Here is a 23,126-nt window from a genome sequence, read left to right as displayed (position 1 = left end):
TAACTTCGTTGATATGTTATCATATCCACTGGGATACTTAGATTTTAAGGATTTTATGACAGATACTACTTCTTTGGGAGACATGAGGGTCATTTCCATTTTACTGAAGTTATTTTTAAAGACTGGTCTCAGATACTCCATTGCACTGTTCGCTGAACCTGATAACCCCAAACTGTCTGTAACAGAAATGAATTACTTGTTTAAGAGGTTTGCAACACTACATGTACTTATTACCAAAGTCTCCTTTATTTTTAGAGCTATCTGTTCCTCTTCCTTTTTGGCCCCACCTGTCTCTGTCTTCACTAAATCCCACACAGTTTTTATTTTGTTGCCTGATGTACTTATCTTTTTCTCATAACAAAGCTACTTTGATTTCTGGATTACTTGCTTCAATATTTTGCTATATTCTTTGTAATACATTACATTACACTCATGCTCATAAATTAAGGATAATGTTGATACATGGTGAAACAATGCTCTGGTGGGCAGTTTGTGGGTTTAAATCACCTCGGGGTATGACCATGTGGTGCATTTGACCTGCGGTCATCGCACAGTGGTGCTGGCAGCAGTCCACATACGCAAAGGTGTGTTGGTGCATGTCAGAGTAAGGTGCAGACATTTTCAGATGTGCTAATGGTGACTGTGTGTTGAAAATGGCTCAAATAACACATATTGATGACGTTATGAGGGGTAGAATAATAGGGCGACTGGAGGCTGGTCAAACACAGCAGGTCATAGCATGGGCCCACCATGTGCCACAAAGTGTGATCTCAAGATTATGGCAACGATTCCAGCAGAGAGGAAACGTATCCAGGCACTACAGTATGGGACGTCCACAGTGTACAACACCACAAGAAGACAGATACCTCACCATCAGTGCCCGCAGACGGCCACGGAGTACTGCAGGTAGCCTTGCTTGGGACCTTACCATAGCCATTGGAACACTTGTCTCCAGACAGTTGGTGTGGGGTGTGATTATGTTTAGTGTATGTACACCCCTCCATGTCTCTGACAGAGGAACTGTAACAGGTCAGGTGTATCGGGACGTCATTTTGCACCAGTACGTCCACCTTTTCAGGGGTGAAGTGGGTCTCATCTTCCTCCTGATGAATGATAACGCACGGCCCCACCGAGCAGCCATCATGGAGGAGGACCTTGAAACCGAGCAGCCATCATGGAGGAGTACCTTAAAACAGAAGATATCAGATGAATGGAGTGGCCTGCCTGTTCTCCAGACTTAAACCCCATTAAGCATGTTTGGGATGCTCTCAGTCGACATATCGCAGCACGTCTTCAAACCCCTACGACAGTTCAGGAGCTCCAACAGGCACTGGTGCAAGAATGGAAGGCTATACCCCAGCAGCTGCTCGACCACCTGTTCCAGAGTATGCCAACCCATTGTGCGAACTGTGTACGTGTGCATGGTGATCATATCCCATATTGATGTCAGGGTACATGCGCGGGAAACAGTAGCGTTTTGTAGCACGTGTTTCGGGACAGTTTTCTCAACTTATCACCAACACCATGGGCTTACTGATCTGTGTCGTATGTGTTCCCTATGTGCCTATGATATTAGCGCCAGTTTTGTGTAGTGCCACATCGTGTGGCACCACATTCTGTAATTATCCTTAATTTATGAGTATGAATGTATTACTGCTCATCTCTATAAAATAAATATTTTCTTGATTTTAACTGCTTTGCCAGAGAAGATTATGCCACATGATAATACAGAATGATAGTATGCAAAGTATGCTTCTGGAACCCTCTGCAAGTCAACACAATTTCTTGGTGCACAGTAGGCAGAACTGAGCTTTTTGGTTAATTCATGCTGATGTCACCTCAGTATATTACCCATTTGGATGTCTCACAACTTCACACAGTGAGCTTTATCTAATGTGTCTCCATCTATCTCTGTTTCGGCTACTAGCATGCCATTTTTATTTGTTTAGAACTGTACGATATGAGCCTTCGTAAAATTACAAGTTAAGCTGCTTGCATCATTCTCCTGACAGTGTTCAATATGGAAATGTTTGGACCTTTTCACTACAGTGTGCAAGATATGGATTCATTTAGGAGTAAGATAAAACTACTGGCAAAAATCCTTATTCCACAGATGGAATTACAATAATACCCAGTCACAAATATACTCTCAACTGTTGCAAAGCGCTCAGCAGAAATCTTGTCTTCAAATAACTATAGTCATGAGTAACTTAGTGAAAGATATGGACTGCATTGCGTATGGTAAAGGTGAAATGGCCTGGAGGTGTACTGAATCGTATTACCTTTCAGAACCTTGTCTCAAGTTTCAGGTATGTGCATTAAAAAAATAAAATGTTTCAATAAGACTCATTAACAATCTTTTGAAAGAGAATTGTGGCAACCTTTGTTTGGGAGTACCCCATCCCACTACATACGCTACTTGTAGATAGCATAAAGGCCACACTCTAGGGCAGAATGATCAGTCAAGCTCCAATTTTTATGCTCTCTGAATACCTCTTGGTAGGGAACATACAATTCAATTGTGTGAATACGAGATCCCGCACAGCACTTTGCTGGTAACTACTACATCTATTAATCAGGCCTACTCACGCAGATGAAGGTGTAATTAGCGAAATGACGAACACTAACTTCGCTTAATGAATGTTTATTCAGCACTTTGCACATACAAGAGCACAGAGCAAACTGCCTCCGGCCAGAACACATACAATATATATATATACAGTTACAAAACATTCCACAATGGTTCTTGACATTTGTGGATACTTCTAGAATGTACTCGAACCGAATACAGAAATTAAAATTGTACAGTCCGGTTGAGTTTTGAAGTCACGACCCTCCATGCAACAGTTTAGTATCATAACCACTACACTACGGTTCTACTCAGCTTCTCCGCGACAATATCATAATTTCCATGCCAGCCCAAGTTTATTGTTCCAGAAGTAATTTGCCCTTCACAGCACACAGATCTCTCTTCAAACAAGTGGCTTTGGCAAGTGGTCTAAGTTGTGCGACTTTCTATTGTGCCCAAAACATAAGCACATGACATCTCATACAATGTATATGGCTGTAATGTCACTGCCGGTGTAATGCAGTCTATCTGTTATAGGTACAAAGTGTGTTCAGATCGACACAGGGTCTTATGTGAGATGATCAGGTAAATTTTGGTGTGAAAGATGGTTCTGTGGATACATTTCTTCTGAATTCTTGTGAATTTTACCATCAGTGGTCCCACAAGCGGTAGAAACATTGGTCATCAGCTCTCTTCATGAACTACATTGTCATTAAAGGTTGCAGGTATATTTCCTTCCTTATAGCAAATTCTAGTGAGGCAATGTCTTTCTAAGCCACACACAGTAAAATCTTTCTGCTACTTGGATGCTGGGCTCTTCACCAATGTTTTGCAATGCTGATGACAGTCAGGGGTTCACGGCGAAGCTTATGGTTGCCTTCATCTACTGGCAGAATTAAAGAAAAATATAAGAGAGATGCAATTCTGTAATTACAAAATGAGCAAGAAAACAAATACAAAAGGTGATAATTTTTCTGAAATTTGCATACTGGCAACACATCTCCAGTGAGAAACAAATGGGGAAACACCAAGCAAATTAACCTTGCTCCTAAATTGTGATAATGATGTATTTCTGTTTCTCAAACAGAACCAGAGTGTAAAAGACAGTAATTTTTAGACCATTGATGAAGTTTCAATTGAAGAATGATAAATACTTATTCTGATGAAAGTACTCTTACAGTAATTGCATTGACAGTGACAGGATTGATGAAGTATTGGTAAAAAGGTAAAGGTGTCATGAAAATGAACCTGAATTACCCAACCACTTATAGGGGCACCTGCAGTTAAACTTAAATTCCACACCACATTGCATCTTAGCAGTTTTCACATTAGCGTATATAGAGATGAAATAAATGAAAAGTGACATAAAAAATCCTAGGACTGACTGGAAATCAAACTCAAGACCTTTGCATTCAAAGTCTGGCAATTTACTAATGAGCCACAAACTATTGTTAAGTGGTGTTAATATTATTAAGTGAATCCTAATGTCTTGCATTCAGACATTGACTAACATGCTGGAAATACCAAAGCAACATTGAGAATGTAGTTATCTAATGTTTAATGAAATGTAAGTACTGCATTTGAACAACATTAGTTTCCTTAAATTAAGATAAAAATCACAAAAGCATAAAACAGTAGAAGAGACAGACTGTCACATACAATAAAGATGATATGTTAAGTTGCAGATAGACACAATTAAAAGGGTCTCACCAGGGCCTTCACAGACAAGACAGTTTCGCACAGATCTAGCCCACACGCAGATCTACCATGCCATTTCCCCCTCACACCCTCAGTGCTCCACCACCCCCAAGAACCAGCCACAAAAGAGTGCCCCCTTTGTCACCCAGTACCACCCCAAACTGGAACAACTAAACCACGTCCGCCACCAGGGCTTTGGTTACCAATCATCATCATGCCCTGAAATGAGGGATGTCCTACCCTAGATCCTTCCCATCCCTCCTAATGTGGTATTCCGTCACCCACACAACCTCCATGACATCTTAGCCCATTCCTGTGCCACTCCCAATCCCAACCCCTTGCCACAAGGATCATATCCCCATGGAAGATCCAGGTGCAACACCTGCCCAACCTATCCACCCAGAACATCCTACTCCACTCCCGTCACAGATTTAAGCTACTCCATCAGGGACCAGGCCACCTGTGAAAGCAGCTCTGCTGCCATTATTACGTAACTTTTTATATTGGCCTGACTACCGACCAGCTGTCCACTACAACGAATGGCCACTGCCAAACTGTGGCCAAGAGCAAAGTAGACCATCCCTCTGGCACAACTTGCAGCTGAACACTACACAGTTGATTCCAATGGCTGCTTCACTACTCAGGCCATCTGGATCCACCCCTTCACCACAAATCTTTCTGAACTACACAGATGGGAGTTATCCTTACAACACATTCTTCCCTCCCCACTCCTCTCCTTCCCACTCCGTTTTTCCCACCTCCTTGCCCAAACTGACACTGTGCCTGTTGGCAGTCTAGCCCCAAACACTCTGCCAGACAGCACTCCTCTCCCCATCTACCCACACACTGCTAACCCTTCCTCTTCCCTGCCCCCCCCCCCCCCCCCCCCAGACTGCTCCTTCCATTAAAAGTGAAGGTTACATTCTGGTCTGAGCTGCCTGAGTTGGAGGTCAGATGTGCATGAGGTGTGCTTGCTTGTGTGAATGAATGGTGTGCATTTCTCTTCCTTGTTCTGACGAAGGCTGTGGGCAAAACTAATGTTCAAGTGTCTTGATTGTGTCAGTCTGCAACTTAACATGTCATCTTTATGGTAAGTAGCAATCTATGTTTTCCTATATTGTTGATATTCGAACCTGGAGTTTCCATTCCTTCATATAGCGAAGGAGTATTTTTTTAACTGCATGTGCTTTGTAAAAGCACCACACGCAGCATTGTTATAATCTGTCTGTCTCATCTGTGCATGTCATCTTTGACAACAGGGATGCAGCACCTGCCTTCAATAGGTGGGCTCTCTCAACCTGGAGTCTGAGTGACCTGCTCTTCCTTTTTAACCTTCTCCAACCTATCCCTCTCTTTTCCTTGAGGAAGGAACGATTAGTTCAGAAAGCTAGGATAGTGTATATATTTTTACATGTGTCAAATCTAGAGCAATAAAATTTCACCTTCTGAAGGAAAGTTCTGGCCAGAATTTCAGTCTCATATGAGGGTTGACTGAAAAGTAATGCCTACACCTTCATAACTCTTCAACAGTTGTCAGCATTGGTATGTGGCAGATATTGGCTTGTTCTGGAGCCTCTTCTCTACAGCACTAGTTGGCAGGAAGCCTTAGCATTGAACAGTTGTGTTGTTACATTGTAAAGTATGGAACCCTGAGCAGATGGTCCGTCAATGCAATTTAAGCAACGTGTAGTCACTGAATTCTTGACAGCAGAAGGTGTCACCCCAAAGGAGATTCATCAGAGAATGAAAGCAGTTTATGGTGATTGTGTTGATGTGAGTACTGTGCGCCGTCGATCGAGTAAGTTTAAAGATGTTTATGAAGGAACATCTGACCTGCATGACAAACAAAGAGTTGAACATCCTGTGACAGCAACCACCAAATTTCACAAGCAAAATGTTGGCAGATGGATTCAGGTGATTGTTCTAGCACTCAGAGATAACTTGCAAGCACAATCGGCATTTCACAAGAATGTGTGGGTCACATTATTGCTTTGTTTGGCTACCAGGAGATCTGTGCACGATGGGTACCCCGGATGCTGACTCCTTAAATGATAGTGAACAGACTTGAAATTTGCCAGGAACTTCTCCTGTGTTATGAGAATGAAGGTGACACCTTTCTCCTTTCAATTGTGACAAGAGACAAAACATGTGTACACAAATTATGACCAGGAGATGAAACATCAGTCTATGGAATATCGACACTAAGACTTGCCTCAGAAAAAGAAATTTCAAGTCGCAGTCCTCAGATGAAAAAATCATGGCCACAGTGTTCTGGGACGCAGATGGTGTTGCCCATGTTGACTTCCTTGATCGTAGAACAACAACAAATTCAGAACATTATATCACAATGCTGCAAACTCTGAAACGATGTCTAACAAGGGTCTGAAAGAAAAAGAGAAATGTTTTCCTGTAGCATGACAATGCAAAACCACACATTTCATGTGCCACCACAGCAGAACTTCACAGACTGAATCTCACCACCATACGGTATCATCCATACAGTCCAGATTTAGCACTGTCGGACTTTCATCCATTCCTGATAATGAAAGACGATCTGCAGGGCCATCATTATGCTTCTGATGAAGACGTTGAGAGAACTAAGAGACTGTGGTTGCGGAAACAGTGTGTTGACTTTTTACGTAACTGCTTCAGAAAACTTGTTCATCGTTGGCGGAAATGTATCCAATTGCCTGGTGATTATGTGGAAAAGTGAATACTGATAATTAAAGATCATATTCTAAGGATTATTTCTGCGTTTGATTTATTAAAATATTCCCATCAAAACCCAATTAACAAAGATAGAGGCATTACTTTTCATTCAACCCTCATAGTTTTATTGTTTTCTTGAGCGAATTTTTCATTTGATACAACTGAGACATCATCAGACACACTGCAATGAAGGACCAGTGACACACGAGGGAGATGGTATAACTTGGAGGGAGGCAGCTAAGTAGTGGTTGTGTTTACGGACCATAGCAACAATTTCTAACCATAGCTCATCTCCCACAATGGTTAAACAAGGAATATCTCCACAGTAAACAACTCAGTGCTTGAAGTAGCAAGTGGATCTCCAGGTCCAAATTTGATGCAGCTGTTTGCAATACTCTATGATGTGTCCCACTTAAGACACATGCTGCACTGATTGCAGCTTTGCAAACAGTACCTCATTTATTTCTGACAAAAATAGCAGGAGACACCAACACCAACACCAACACCACCACCACCACCACCTCACATTGCTGCGTGTTGTGTGTTGCTGCATAGAATAACTTGACTTCTGTGTTGATCTTAATTACTTTACGCCCAAGTTGTATACATTTCATGCATTCATACATGTTCAACCTTAACTAATAGTACCCTGGTAAATATAATTAACATTTAAAATAACAGGGTATCTAATCCTAGTTTATTATTTAAATTTCACAGGTTCATAAAAAGAGCTATAAATAAATTTTAACATTTCACCTTACAAATTTATATTTTAACCCTAATAATATAAACAACTGTTTTAACCAATAATATTCACTAGTATCAATCGTATAACCACGGCTGCTGGCACGAATTATGCCAATACTAAATCAATTGCTAAATCCAAAGTTCAGGAAATAACTTTCCTATGGAAATAGGTTTTCACATTTTGTTTATGCATGTCAAATGTTTCATGCAGTAGTTCTGTGTTATCACATAAAAAACTTTGAGTTATCTTTATTTCATGTTTTTTCTTTTATTTATGAAGCTAGTGTGTTTCCCATCAAAAAGTTGTCAATGCAACTGCACAAGCAGTAACTGCTACCGGTAGTCTTCTAAAAACAATGGTGATGCTTTAAACTTTTAGTACTCACAATTTAAGTTCTAATTATAAAATACTATGGTAGGTGCACTGATGAATTTACATAAAACCAAGATAATGTAAGCGACAATAATAAAATTAAAGTGCCTACATCACATCTCAACCTGTGGAAGAAGCAACGTTCATGATTGTGTTTCATATACAAAATCTGAAGCCACAGAAATCTCAACCACACAACTCCGTTTAACACGAGAATATTTTTTGAGTAAATCCCCCCCAGTAATACAAAGCTTTCATAACTAAAACAACAGTCCATGAATTTGAATACACTTTGAGCCATAATTTTATTTCTTCTTAACTAATAAGCTTGGCTAATATTGTACATCGTCATATAACTGTGATTACAACTTACCTCACATTTTGAAAGGGAGAAAGTATGTCCCAGATGCAAGCGACCATTCATGTATGGATAAGGAAAAGTAACAAAATACTTTTCGCTGGCACCCTCATTTGACAGCTGAGGTGCATCTACTTCATGAATTCGTTGCTGTTCCCATTGTTGCTGAACTTCTCGTTCAATTTTTTGCAGATATTCAACTTTGAAGGTTCCTTTTCGATCAAGTGTAGCCTGAAACAAGAAACATTTCTGTACCACTACTGAAGATCTGACATTCTTCCAACAGCAAATGTGTGGAAATAAACGTCTTAAAATTAAATTTCAGAAAGTTTGGCAACCCCTGATCCACACATCTGTATGGGAATCAAATCATTGAGTCATGTTCCTGATAAAACTGCATGAAGCTTTTTAAATATACAGAAGAAAAACTCCTTGTTCTTTTTGCGAATTGTTTAATATTTGCATTAGTCAGGGCAAATTGTATGCTACTGAAGAGTGTGCGTGTGTGAATGCTATAACCGATAACGTTATGTTAAGTGAACAGATAAAAAAATCTACTCACCAAGTGGCGACAGGAGACCACACATATAAAAGGTAATAAACTCTGCAAGCTTTTGGAGCCAGCGGCTTCTTTTTCTGGCAGAAGGGTTGAAGGGGAAGGAAGAGGGGTGAAGGAAAAGGACTGGTAAGATTTAGGAAAAGGGGCAGAGTTCAGAAAAGTCACACAGAATCCAGGGTCAAGAGAGACTTACAGGGCAGGATGAGAAGGAAAGTTTGCAACTTTAATACCTTTTTAAATGTATGTTCTCCTGCCGCCGCTTGGTGGGTACATTTTTTTTTATCTGTCCCCTTTCGTGATAACATTAGTAATCTGAATGTCCTACGCATACAGATCCCCCTCCATGAACCATGGACCTTGCCGGTGGTGGGGAGGTCTGCATGCCACAGTGATACAGATAGCTGTATCATAGGTGCAACCACAATGGAAGGGTATCTGTTGAGAGGCCAGACAAACATGTAGTTCCTGAAGAGGGGCAGCAGCCTTTCAAGGAGCTGCAGGGGCAACAGTCAGGATGATTGACTGATACGGCCTTCTAACAGAAAAAATTGTCCTTGCTGTGCTGGTACTCCAAACAGCTGAAAGCAAGAGGAAACTATAGCCGTAATTTTTACTGAGGGCATGCAGCTTCACTGCATGGTTAAATGATGATGGAATCGTACTGGGTAAAATATCCCAGAGGTAAAATAGTTCCCCACTCGGATCTCCGGGTGGGGGCCACTCAGGATGATATCATCAGGAGAAACGGAGTGTAGAATGTCACATCCCTTAATCAAAAATGGATAGATTAAAGTTAGATACAGTGGGAATAAGTGAAGTTCGGTGGCAGGAGGAACAGGAGTTCTGGTCAGATGAATACCGGGTTATACATACAAAATCAAATAGGGGTTATGCAGGACTAGGTTTAATAATGAGTAAAAATATATGAGTGTGGAGTAAGGTACTACGAACAGCATAGCGAACACATTATTGTAGCCAAGATAGACACGAAGCCCACGCCTACCACAGCAGTACAAGTTTATATGCCAACTAGATCCATAGATGAGGTAGATACTGAAGAAATCTATGATAAGATAAAAGAAATTATTCAGATAGTGAAGGGAGACAAAAATTTAATGGTCAGGGGGGACTGAAATTCGATAGTAGGCAAAGGAAGAGAAGTAAAAGTAGTAGATGAATACGGACTGGGGGTAAGGAATGAATGAGGAAGCTGCCTGGTAGAATTTTGCACAGAGCATAACTTAATCATAGCTTGGTTTAAGAATCATGAATGAAGGTTGTATATGTGGAAGAGGCCTGGAGACACTGGAAGGTTTCAGACATTTCCAGGGGGCAGATGTAGACTCAACACAATCTATTGGTTATCAACTGTAGATTAAAACTGAAGAAACTGCAGAAGTGTGGGAATTTCAGGAGGTGGGAAATAGATAAAGTGAAAGAACTAGAGATTGTAAAGAGTTTCAGAGATTGCATTATGGAACGACTGACAACAACGGGGAAAGAAATGCAGTAGAAGAAGAATGGGTAGCTTAGATGAAATAGTGAAGGCAGCAGAGGATCAAACAGGTAAAAAGACGAGGGCTAGTAGAAATCCTTGGGTAACAGAAGAGAGATTGAATTTAATTGATGAAAGGAGAAAATATAAAAATGCAGTAAATAAAGCAGGCAAAAAGGAATGCAAATGTCTCAAAAATGAGATCAACAGGAAGTGCAAAATGGCCAAGCAGAGATGGCTAGAGGACAAATGTAAGTATGTAGAGGCATATATCACTAGGGGTAAGATAGATACCACCTACAGGAAAATTGAAGAGGCCTTTGGAGAAAAGAGAACCACTTGCATGAATATCAAGAGCTCAGATGGAAAACCAGTTCTAAGCAATGAAGGGAAGGCAGAAAGGTGGAAGGAGTATATAGAGGGTCTATACAAGGGCGATGTACTTGAGGGCAATATTATGGAAATGGATGCGGACATAGATGAAGATGAAATGGGAGGTACTGTAGATACTGCGTGAAGAGTTTGACAAAGCACTGAAAGACCTAAGTCGAAACAAGGCCCCGAGAGTAGACAACATTCCATTAAAACTACTGATAGCTTTGGGAGAGCCAGCCCTGACAAAACTCTACCATCTGGTGAGCAAGCTGTACAAGACAGGAGAAATACCATCAGACTTCAAGAAGAATATAATAATTTCAATCGCAAAGAAAGCAGGAATTGACAGGTGTGAAAATTACCAAACTTTCAGTTTAATCAGTCACGGCTGCAAAATACTGACACAAATTCTTTACAGACGAAGGGGTAAACTGGCAGAAGCTGACCTCAGGGGAAGATCAGTTTGGCTACTATAGAAATGTTGGAACACATGTAGCAATACTGACCCTACAACTTATCTTAGAAGATAAATAAAAAAAAGGCAAACCTAAGTTTACAGCATTTGTAGACTTCGAGAAAGCTTTTGACAATGTTAACTGGAATACTCTTTTTCATGTTATGCGTGGGTAAAATACAGGGACTGGAAGGCTATTTACAATTTGTACAGACGGCAGTTATAACAGTCGAGGGGCACGAAAAGGAAGCAGTGGTTGGGAAGTGAGTGAGACAGGGTTGTAGCCTATCCCCAATGTTATTCAATCTGTAAATTGAACAAGCAGTAAACGAAACAAAAGAAAAATTTGGAGTAGGAATTAAAATCCATGGAGACGAAATAAAAACTTTGATGTTTGCCAATGACACTGTAATTCTGTCAGACAGAGCAAAAGACCTGGAAGAGCAGTTGAATGGAATGGATAGTGTCTTGAAAGGAGGATATAAGATGAAAACCAACAAAAGCAAAACGAGGATAATGGAATGTAGCAGAATTAAATCAGGTGATGCTGAGGAAATGACACACTTAAAGTAGTAGATGAGTTTTGTTATTGGGAGAGCAAAATAACTGATGATGGTCAAAGCAGAGAGGATATAAAATGTAGACTGGCAATGACAAGGACAGCTTTTCTGAAGAAGAGAAATTTGTTAACCTCGAGTATAGATTTAAGTATCAGGAAGTCCTTTCTGAAATTATTTGTATGGAGTTTAGCCATGTATGGAAGTGAAACATGGACGATAAACAGTTTAGACAAGAAGAGAATAGAAGCTGGCGAAATGTGGTGCTACAGAAGAGTGCTGAAGATTAGATGGGTAGATGACATAACTAATGAGGAAGTACTGAATAAAATAGGGGAGAAGAGGAATTTGTGGCACAACTTGACTAGAAGAAGGGGTCGATTGTTAGGACGTGTTCTGAGGCATCAAGGGATCACCCATTTATTATTGGAGGGAAATGTAGAGGGTAAAAATTGTACAGGGAGACCAAGAGATGAATACACTAAGCAGATTCAGAAGGCTGTAGGTTGCAGTAGGTACTTGCAGATGGAGAAGCTTGCACACGATAGAGTACCCTGGAGAGCTGCATCAAACCAGTCTCTGGACTGAAGACCACCACCACCACCACCACCACCACCACCACCACCAACAACAACAACAACAACAAACATACATACATACATACATACATACAGATGTGTGAACACTTACAGGGAACCACAGAAAATCTAAATCACGAGATTGGGCATAGCAGATGCCACCATCCCTTCAAAACTGAAGGCCATGCCTTAACAAATCCATTACCTAACAAGTTATTCCTAATGTACAATGCTCTTATGTTTATCCATACTTTGAACAAGTTAATAATATTAAAAGTAATTATATACTTCATTTATTCTCTCTACACATTTCACTGCATGAACAACACACATGTGGTGGTGATTTTAGGGCCATGATCTTGCTGCCCCACTTCTCTTACGTCAATTTCTTCCCTTCTGCCTGTCTGGAAAGCTACGTCACCAGATCGCCCATCCCTCCTCATTGTGAGTGAGATTTCAAGTTTGGAAAAAAGGTGAGACATCAGTATTATGCACTAGCAAATACTTTGTGACACTTTTTTACTATTAATTTCAACTCTGGATTTTATGTGTAATGTTTAATTGTGCAGCATGCATTAGTGAAGAGGTATGATTTGACTGTTTATAAATAATTATAGTTTAACTATCTGTTCTATCTCCTTGAGAAAATAACAACATAATTCTAATTCTTAAGACAATATGCTATTTAGAGTTTTTTTCTTTGCTTTCCCTTGGTAAATGTAAGTGCAAACTCATTCTTGTTCCATGAACATGTATAGAACTATCTGTGTAATACTTATTAAGGTTTTTTCCTTGGTGTGCACAACATACTGGTAGAGGAACTCACTTGGTGCAGTACAGATACCCAATTTTTAAAATACTTCCTTAAAATGAGCTTGATGACTACTCAAATTCACCAGGAATAAGATATCATTTTTGCAATGTCGTGTAGAAGGTTTAGGTAATAAAACAGATTCTCCTGAAGCAGGTATCACAGGACTGGCTCAAAATATAGTTGTTACAGGACATTAGGTATCAGCAGATAACATAATTACTTCATATTATGTAGCTATAACCAAGCAACATCTTACTGTTGAGCACATAATAAATGTGGTGTAGCCATTTACTTGAAATACATAAGCTTATAACCATCATAAAAAGGTACTTTGTATGAAAAACTTTTCTGCTGAGTTTGAAATTACCATCCTCAAATTTGTATTTTGTAGTTTCTATGCTTGTTGTATGTATATATAGATTCTGCCCCTCCCAAAAATTTTGATACCTAATTTCCTGAAACCACTCGATGGAGTTCTGAGTAAATTAATGTCGGATCACAAAAGTGTGCATCCCATGATACTCAGACTTCAGTATCAATACTTTAAGTGACTATCAGTAAAGATTGTAACCTATCTTACAGATCTAGTAATTGACACACTCAGATAGATAGCTCATGGTATAACAAATTATGACCACTCTCTCTCACCAGAAATTATAAATGGTCACCTCTCTGATGAATTAGGCCAGACACTACAGCTACAATGTAATTCTAAATTCACCCCAAGAAACACGTATTAGCACAAAGGGACACTATCTGCAAACAAAATTTCTCTACTAAGACATAGCTGAAGTAAGGAATTTTGCTAACCAGCAATTATTACTTCTGAAGTTATTCTATCCACCTGGAATCCACTGTTATGCAAAAATGACATATAACACACGCTGCCACCCATCCTGTGCTGCTGTTAACACCACTGCAGGAGATGCAGGATAAACAGTGAGATCACAACATAAGACAGCATTCCATTAGAACTTCTGATAGCCTTGGGAGAGCCAGCCCCGACAAAACTCTGCCATCTGGTGAGCAAGATGTGTGTGACAGGAGAAATACCCTCAGACTTCAAGAAGAATGTAATAATTCCAATTGCAAAGAAAGCAGGTATTGAAGGTGTGAAAATTACCGAACTTTCAGTTTAATCAGTCATGGCTGCAAATACTGGCATGAATTCTTTACAGATGAATGGGAAAACTGGTAGAAGCCGACCTCGGGGGAAGATCAGTTTGGATTCTGTAGAAATGTTGGAACACGTGAGGCAATTCTGATTATGTTTGTTGTCAACTGCACCAGCCACAGGAGCCATGTTAACACATGGTTCCAGGCATCCATTTAGCACTCTTATCATGGGCACTGATTCTTCCTCCGCAGATCACATGCCTGCTGATCATCTCGGCACTATTCTTCCACCAGGTCTGTATTATGGATGCTGCTTGGATTATCAGATCCACTTTGCATCAGAAGTCGCTCCAGGCCAACGACCAACTGCAATTGCTGACTCCTCAGTCTGAGCTCTCTTCACCCCAGCGTAGTTCTTCCAAACCACCTCACACAGGAAGTTGCTCCAGACTAAGTACAAACTGCAATCACCAGTCCTTCAATCGGACTGTCGTTTCAAGCCATGTCCAAGTCTTTCCTCTGTACTTCGTTTGAGGTTTCAAATTTGGGCCCAATATCTGCTGTATCTGCAGCCTGTCAGTGAGCAGCTTACCTTCACCCTAGAGCATGCAGGCAGTGTCTGCAGCCCATCCAATGGACCCATGTCTCCACATCGTCCACAGCAGCCACACTACCTCTGACTGGCTACAAGCTCCCACCTCACTGGGACCTCTCCCTCTCCTGCACCACCTCTGAGTACTACTGCTCTCTGCTGATATGGCACAAATGCTGCCCTAGTAACAACTATACTAGTGGTACGCCAGCACCTATCAGTGGACCGGAACCAAGTAGTGTGTACTCAACTCCAAATGATTGCTTTCTTTTATTTCATTTAGGACAATGAATAAAGCTCGTTTATTCTCACTACCTGGGACATTAATTGAGGTGGCTGTCTCAGCCATGACACAAGGGAGTCAACAATAGCTCAAACATGTTCTTTGATGTCCTGAATTACCACTTAACCACAGTTTTTCCTTAAGTGCTAACGACATGTTTATACATCCCATTCCTCTGGCCCTCTCACTGTTGGGGATGAGTTTAAGTGCAGTGAACCACAGATACCTGCATCCTCTAGACATGTTAACATAAAAAGCTGATTTTCCACACTGTTCTTCCAGTAGTGGCTGTGCGTTCTAGCTGCATAATTTGAGTGTGTATCTAGGATTGCTATTGTGGTCACATGTTGCAGATTTCTGCTTTGCCTTGCATGTACCCATCAGAATTAATTTCTTTTAATCTATGAGAGAAATGTCACATAGCAGTGGCTGCACAAATCGAGAGAGAATAGAGATACTCACTATGAGTGGCAGTGAGAGTGAATTCTCTGATGGTAATAGCAGTGATGTGCCTTCAACAGGATCTCCAAATAGTGGGCTTCAACCTGCACATCAGCTGGTACAGCTAAACAGTTTGATGTTTCTATAATATGTGCAGTCAGCAGTTACTTAGAATCTAAAGAGTCAGAAAGTGATAGCGAAACACTTCGGAACAGAGCATGCCTTTGATAACTCTGCTTTAGGACACAAATGTCAACTGGTTAATAACTCAAGCATTTAGTAATTTTTTATGATATTTTTGTCACGAGATCTGTTCCAATTTGTAGCAGATGGTAGGAATTGATTTTACATAAACAGAAAGGCTGCTAATGTGGGAAGATACAGAATTTAAAGAGCTTTGTTATTTTGTTGCTACTTGTCTTCTAATGACTGAAGTTCAAAAGCTGAAAATTAATGATTACTGATCCAGAGATATAATTTAACATAGTTTTTTGAAAAATTATGTCCCAGGCTCTTTTACTTTTGAGAATGATTTACAACTTTGAATACTGGAGGCCACAATTTGTTTAAAATTAGAATATTGTCAATCAAGTTTACTAAGTGTTTCGCAGTTTATTTAGTCTACATTAGAAGCACTGAATTGATGAAAGTCTCATGTTGCTCAAAGATTGATACTCTTTTAAATAATTTGTCCAATCCAAATGAAGTGGAGGGGGATGGACAAAAATATTCAAACACCAAAAACACACCACATGGTCTTGTCTAATATGGTGTAGCAAAACTATTGTCACTGGAAACTGTTCCAGTTATCTCAGAATGGATAAATAAACATCCTGTATGGTTTTCAAGGGAATCTTTTACCATTCTTCCTGCAAAGTCTAGGTAACAATGACAGAGATGGATTGCAATTACTAAAGACAAGAACTCCACACTAATGCATGTTTTTATAGGGTCACTGGACATAGCTCAAACTTAGTACTTATCCATTTTATTACTTTCCGATTCCAAATAGGTATACTACTTCTGTGCATATTTTGACCTTTTTGGGAATAAAAACATGCATAATGCACATCTAAAGCACTTTTACTTTAATTACGAATGTAACACATTATTTTCTGTTTAAATGCATATTTTAATAGTTCTAAGTAGACACCTCAGTTTTCTGATTTTCGTGATCCTCATTTTTGCTTCAGGAATGAGGACTGAAGAAAGAAAAGGGTTGGGACTGGGGATAAGAAACAAAGTTAAGATTCTGACAATAGGAAGAGCACTCATACACAAGGTTAAGGGAGGCTGCATCCCCCCCCCCCCCCCGCTCCCAGCTCTCAGAGAAAGGAGAATACAGTGTAGTTAGGTGTTTTTTCTTCCACAAAAATTATTTAAAAGTCACTATAATGCAGGTTTTTAACAGGGCTCAAACTGAAGCTTCTTACAGCTACTTAAAAGTCACCATTAGTCTTCCAGAATATTAGAAATACTCCACATACCTCCAGGTCTAGGCTCCGTGTCCTGTACAAACTATCATATGGGCGCCTTTGTACAATAGGATGACTTCCCCAGAATTTTACCAAAAGCCCTCTGCAGGGCACATATCATTTATTTATCCATAAATCCACAACAACCTTTGATTCGTGACAATGGAAAATTAGCCCAATAACTCAGATACCACAGATGACAACATCACAGCTGCAGAGCTGTATGGAGAAATTTGAACAAACCTCACTAGCAATTTTGATTCTTCTAAAACTGAAATTATTCACTAAACTGTCTTCGCAATATGTGTGTGAACCTCATTACTGGTAACTGTCTTTGTTATTCTGTTTCCATGTGGTAATGTGCTTCGAATATGCCTTCAATTAAAGGTTCAGGTGAATAAGAGGAGAGGATTTTATAAGATCAGATGGAGATGTATTCTGTGATTGCTGTAGTAAAATGGTAAACTAGTCTTTTTCTGAAAACTTTCTATTGCACTAGGTATTTGTAAAACATTACAAAATTTAATTTAAACAATTAATTAAATAAGAAGTCCAGTTCTTTTTTTAAAAAATCATATCCATATAACGAGAGGATCTTAATTTCAGATAAATGTACTGGAAAATTTCAAGTCATGCTTTGCAAGGAGAACTATTTTTACACACAAATGAATATTTGTTGTTTTACTAGCCAGCTATTGAATAAAATTCACAAGAACTTCTAACATATGGATATCTTTATATGAAACAACTGACCCGATGGTGTACTATGTCGCTAACCCAATTGTATGAAAATTAACTGAGGATGGGTCTGGACAACCCCATCTAACGTGCTGTAAAATCCTGCAATGAGCAAGTAACTCCACTATTGCTCCAGTCTTTGGTGATGAAGTCTGTACGTTTTAATAAGATATTGTAAAGGGATAACATTTTAAATAATACTGAGTTCTCATTTAAGTCTCTGCTTTTATGAACCATTCTCTGAGAAAATGCTTCTTAAATTTTACATATTCTGTGACCAAATAATATAAATAGAAGCAGAGTTATTATGCTGTTAATCGATGCTGCTCCCTACACGCTGAAGGCTGGGAAAGCTATTAAAATGTTCTACTCAAATGTAAAACACAATGTATGTCTTGCTCATGGGCTCCATCATGTTGCAGAAGCAATATGCTCTAATCATGACACTGTCAATAATTTGATATCTTCTGCTAAAAAGATGTGAACAATATGGGGATGTACTATTTCAATGGTCACAAAGTTGTAAAAATAAATTAATCACTTTAAAGTGATATTTTGTTCTACACCTGTGTCTTCAACAGCCCCTGCATGTGTAGCAGCTTACAAAAAGAGTCTACCTGAGTAGTTATTACCCCCTCAGCCCATCCTTACTAGATGAGGTACTTGGTTGGATGCTGTGATGTTTTACTCTGACTATTTTGATGCCATTAAATTGGTATATAGTAAAATTGATAGAGTGTTAATTCAATGACGTCAATACTTTAATGTTTAATTCTAAAGTAAATACTTCGCACATTTTAGGTAGCAACCGGTTTCCTTGCAGGTGATGCCATATGTATCAGAGATGTACAAGCAGCATTTGAATGCAAAAAAAATGAGCAGCAAACTTCTCTAAATTGCCTTTACAGTAACAAAATTAGGAGCCATGTCTCTACCATGCCACTGGTAGACTCAACATCAGCTGTTGAGGAATTCCAGAGATTTCTCAGTCATGCCCAAGAGAACATGAGAGTACATGCACTGGACAATGTCAAACAGGGACCCAGACTACAGATTCTTTTGTTCAGCAAAGTAAATATATTGTAGTGAAAGTGTGAATGAAGAACTTGACTTGCCACTGTAACAAATATGTTCACTCAAATTTGTGCCTGTAACTTTTTGCAATGTAAGGAGATCATCTACCTACAAAAATACGTTGACTGATAAGCTGAAAGGTTGTTAGTTATCAACGGTGCAAAAAGGGAAGTGAATTAATAAACTGGGAACAAAATGATAATGCAATATTTTAACGTATTTTGCACTTGACCATGCATGTATTTTAGTTTGACAGTGCATGATTGCATGATTACTTGGGGATTTTATAGTTCATGGAATGCTTGTCTTTACCAATAACACACCTTTCTCCTCAAAGCAGATCACAAAGACTCAATAATACTGAGAACTGGTGACTGTGGTGGCCGGGGGAGATGCAAAATTTATCCTCACGCTTACAAAACCGGTCCTGGATGATCTGAGCTGTGTGTCATCTTAAAAGAAAGCATCACCACTGGTGAACAAATATTGCATTGTGGGATGGACCTGATCAGTTAAAATGGAAACATAATTCTTGACAATAACGCAGTCTTGCAGAGTAGCCACGGAACCAATGCAATACCAAGATACGGCTGTCCACATCGTCATCAAACCTCTGCCATGTTTCACCCTTGGGATGTAAACATGGTCAGAAATTAGACACAGAGTGAAACAAGACTCTTCCATTGTCCCACAGTCCAAGTTTCATGGCTTTAGCAACACATTTTACGGGCATTTGCATCACTGATGGAGGGTTCTCAAAATTCCAGCTCACCCTGCGATTCCCTACTTACGGAGCTCCATTTGAGTTGTTCTGGTGGTGATAGTTCTGTAGCGATTTTTACAGTTCTCGCCCTTTCACCTTTTCGTCACAATCCTCTTCAATGTCATGATCACTAACAAGTGCTTTCGTAAATATTGTGACTTAGCAGATGAAGTTTCTCTGCTTTCTCAGTATGCAGAATAAATCTTCGATGCAGTGCCTCTTGAAACACCAAACACTTCTGCTATATTGGTTATGAAAATATCCACCATATGAGCACCAGCAAGTTGTCCATGTTAGATTTCACTTAACTTCGATACAATGCACTCACAACTAAACAGAACACTTTTCTGAATACAGCTGATACTTGCAACATACTGAGGACATTGCACAGGAGCTGGTCGCATTCAAATGCAACCGCACACCCTGCAGGCTTGGTTGACAACTGCTTTTATGTTCAAGCATGCATTTCCTCAGTGCTCCTATTTCCTGTCCAACTCCTGTAGATTCTGAATAACGACAAGGCTGGGTACATTTTGGATTTCGTTACATACAGTGCACTGTTGCAACAACTGAAATTGTGCTCCTGCTCCACAATTTTGCAAAAAGTGGTGACTGAGTTGCAACATTTATGGGACCATATTTGGAACAAGGACACACATTGTATGCCGCCAATATATACTGCAGGTCAGATCTGTTTCTCTGGCCTCATATCCAATTAAAAACTGCATATGACACTGTTCATAAAAATAGGAGCAACAGATTAACTGAAACTGAAATGAGAAGAAATGAGTTTATGTTAACTGACAAGATGCTTGCTATCACATGGTGCAATAAGAGAAATGTGGATGCTGACCACGCATATCACAACACAAATTATTGAAACAGAGATGACTGACGTGACTATTGGCAAAAAGTCAAGAAATCCCTATGAATTTTAGATTACTGTTTTAGCTGGGGTGATCAGTGCATATGACTGTGAAACAGTAAAAAAATATATTCTTCTCATTCTGGATTGTGCATTTTAAATGCTCATGCTCTCCACAGGTAGGTTACAGAGCAAAAGATGGCACCTGCTGAGCTTGAAAAAGTTGAAAAATATGCACCAGAATGGAAAACAGCTGGGAGAGGAAGGAGCACTGATGATGAGAATCCTCTACAATTTACAGGGAGGCAATTACCAGGTGTTACTGTGAGTGAACATCTAAGTAAAGTGCACTAATGCGCAGATGCATAGAACATAAAGCATACTCTGAAACCAGATACCAATGCAAAACTTGCAACATACAATTGTGTGCTGTAGACTTATCACACAAAGAAGCATTATTAAATAATTGGGAACTAAAAATGATACTTGAAATTACCTGACACTTCTGATTAAATTATTAAAAATAAAAGAACAAGAAATGAAAAAATATTTTAAAAAAAGGAATATAAAATGCTATTTTTAAGTTTGCCAGTGCTGGTCCAAAGCCCAGTTTAAAAAGAAGGATGGAGAATAGATACAAGGTGTGTAAAAAGTAAGTAGATAAATTAGTTCACAGGCATATGAACAGACTGGGTGTTTCAGATGGTACAATATCAATTCTTATGTGATGTAAACAGACTGGGTTCATTCTGCCAGTTAAACAGAAACTATACTTATTCATCACTTTACAATGTGATGAAATTCCAACATGATGGTAACAATTATATTTGCATACTCTGATTGATTATTCATGAAAGTTGCATAAGGATGAAAATAAGGATTGAAAATACATATTTTAAAAATTAATCAAACAATTAAGTATTCTCACTTTGGAGAGTCTCCCTAAATGAAGAAGTATGCTGGAAAAAAATAAACTTGCTGTTTCAGATGATGATGATGATGATGATGATGATGATGATGATGATGGGTATCTTTTTTACATGATGTAATTATGCAGACTACAGAGTACAATAACAAAAATTATGCATATTTATCTCCTTCAGACATGCTGAAATTATTCCCATGTAAAATCGACAATTATATTCGGTATTGTGATTTTTGGTCATGAATCGTGTCTTGAAACACAAAAATGGTTTGAAAATATATACTACATGTTGCAAAAGTATTCAAACATGAATTCAAGTTTGAAGTGTCTTTCCACGTGAAGTTGTATGTCAGCAAGAGACAGACCTGATTCTCGATTTGCAGCAATATTCACTGTTTGTTTGTTTTCTTTTGCTTTGCTTTGCTTTGCTTTAGGGCACAGAAAACAACTGGAGTCATATTCGCCCAAGTCAAAACTATAGAACATGAAGACAGAGAGAAGTTAAAAACGACTATATGTCAGTCCTAACTGACACAATAAAAGACAGCTAAAAACAGGCACGCGGAAAAAGGGCTAAAAAAAAACAACATACTGAAACAGAGGTCCAGAACTAAAAATTAAATGGCCTTCGCCATATTGCTTTGATGGATAAAAAATAAAAGTTGGTCGATAGCCTGCTTGTCATTTGCTAAAACGGCTGATAACTCAGACAGAAAACTCAAGCGGGAACGTAAACGGTTAAAATATGGGCAGTCCATCAGGAAGTGGCGGACAGTTAATACTTGGGCACAATGTGTACAAAGTGATGTGGTAGCACCAATTATCAAATGATGATGGTTAAAAAGGCAATGCACAATATGCACCCTACTTAAAATGACCTCCTCCTAGCAGAAGGGGGCCGAGAGGAGGTTGTCCAAGTTACTGGGAGAGGCTTAATAAGGCGGAGCTTATTCACGTGAAGCGAGGGCCATTGGTGATGCCAAAGGGACACCACCTCCTGACAGACGGCAACACAAAGCTCATGAGAGGGAATATAGGAACTTGGGGGCTGAAGTACGAGGACTGCAGCCTTGACAGCAGCGTCAGCAGCCTCATTTCCTGGCAGACCGACATGACCAGGAACCCACAGAAACATCACACTGGCTCCACCAAGAGTGAGCAAGTGACAGTTTTCCCGGACCTGCTGCGCTAAGGAATGGGCAGTGTACAGCACACAGAGACTTTGGAGGGCGCTGAGTGAGTCTGAGCAGAGGACACAATTGGGAAGGCTGTGCCGCCGGATGTACTCCGTGGCCTGATACAAGGCGAAGAGCACAGCTGTAAATACTGTGCAGTGTGCCGGAAGCCGATATTGAAAGACATGGGTGCCAATGATGAAGACATACCCGATCCCACAGCCAGTCTCAGAGACAAAAGTGTATACAAAGGTACTATCGTGAAGTTCCATGCGAAGGTCATGAAACTGAAGGCGATAGACTGAGGCTGGAGTAGTGTCCTGAAAAAGCAAATGAAGGCCAAGGTTGACATGGGCCACTTCATGAAGCCAAGGTGCTGAAGAGTTCACACCC

General features: G+C 39.7%; 1 protein-coding gene across 1 annotated transcript in view; it reads right to left on the bottom strand.

Annotated features, from left to right (window-relative positions):
* Positions 1-23,126, bottom strand: part of LOC126412037 (leucine--tRNA ligase, cytoplasmic) — a 169,650-nt gene that overhangs the window by 107,543 nt on the left and 38,981 nt on the right. Inside the window, exon 2 of the mRNA XM_050081412.1 lies at positions 8,470-8,685. Within this exon, the coding sequence (XP_049937369.1) occupies positions 8,470-8,685 (216 nt within the window). The remainder of the gene's footprint in view (positions 1-8,469; positions 8,686-23,126) is intronic.

The sequence above is a fragment of the Schistocerca serialis genome, chromosome 7 (assembly GCF_023864345.2).
Source record: "Schistocerca serialis cubense isolate TAMUIC-IGC-003099 chromosome 7, iqSchSeri2.2, whole genome shotgun sequence".
Lineage (NCBI taxonomy): Eukaryota > Metazoa > Arthropoda > Insecta > Orthoptera > Acrididae > Schistocerca > Schistocerca serialis.
Note: the sequence above shows the minus strand (reverse complement) of the source record. Positions and strands in the feature narration are given on the sequence as shown.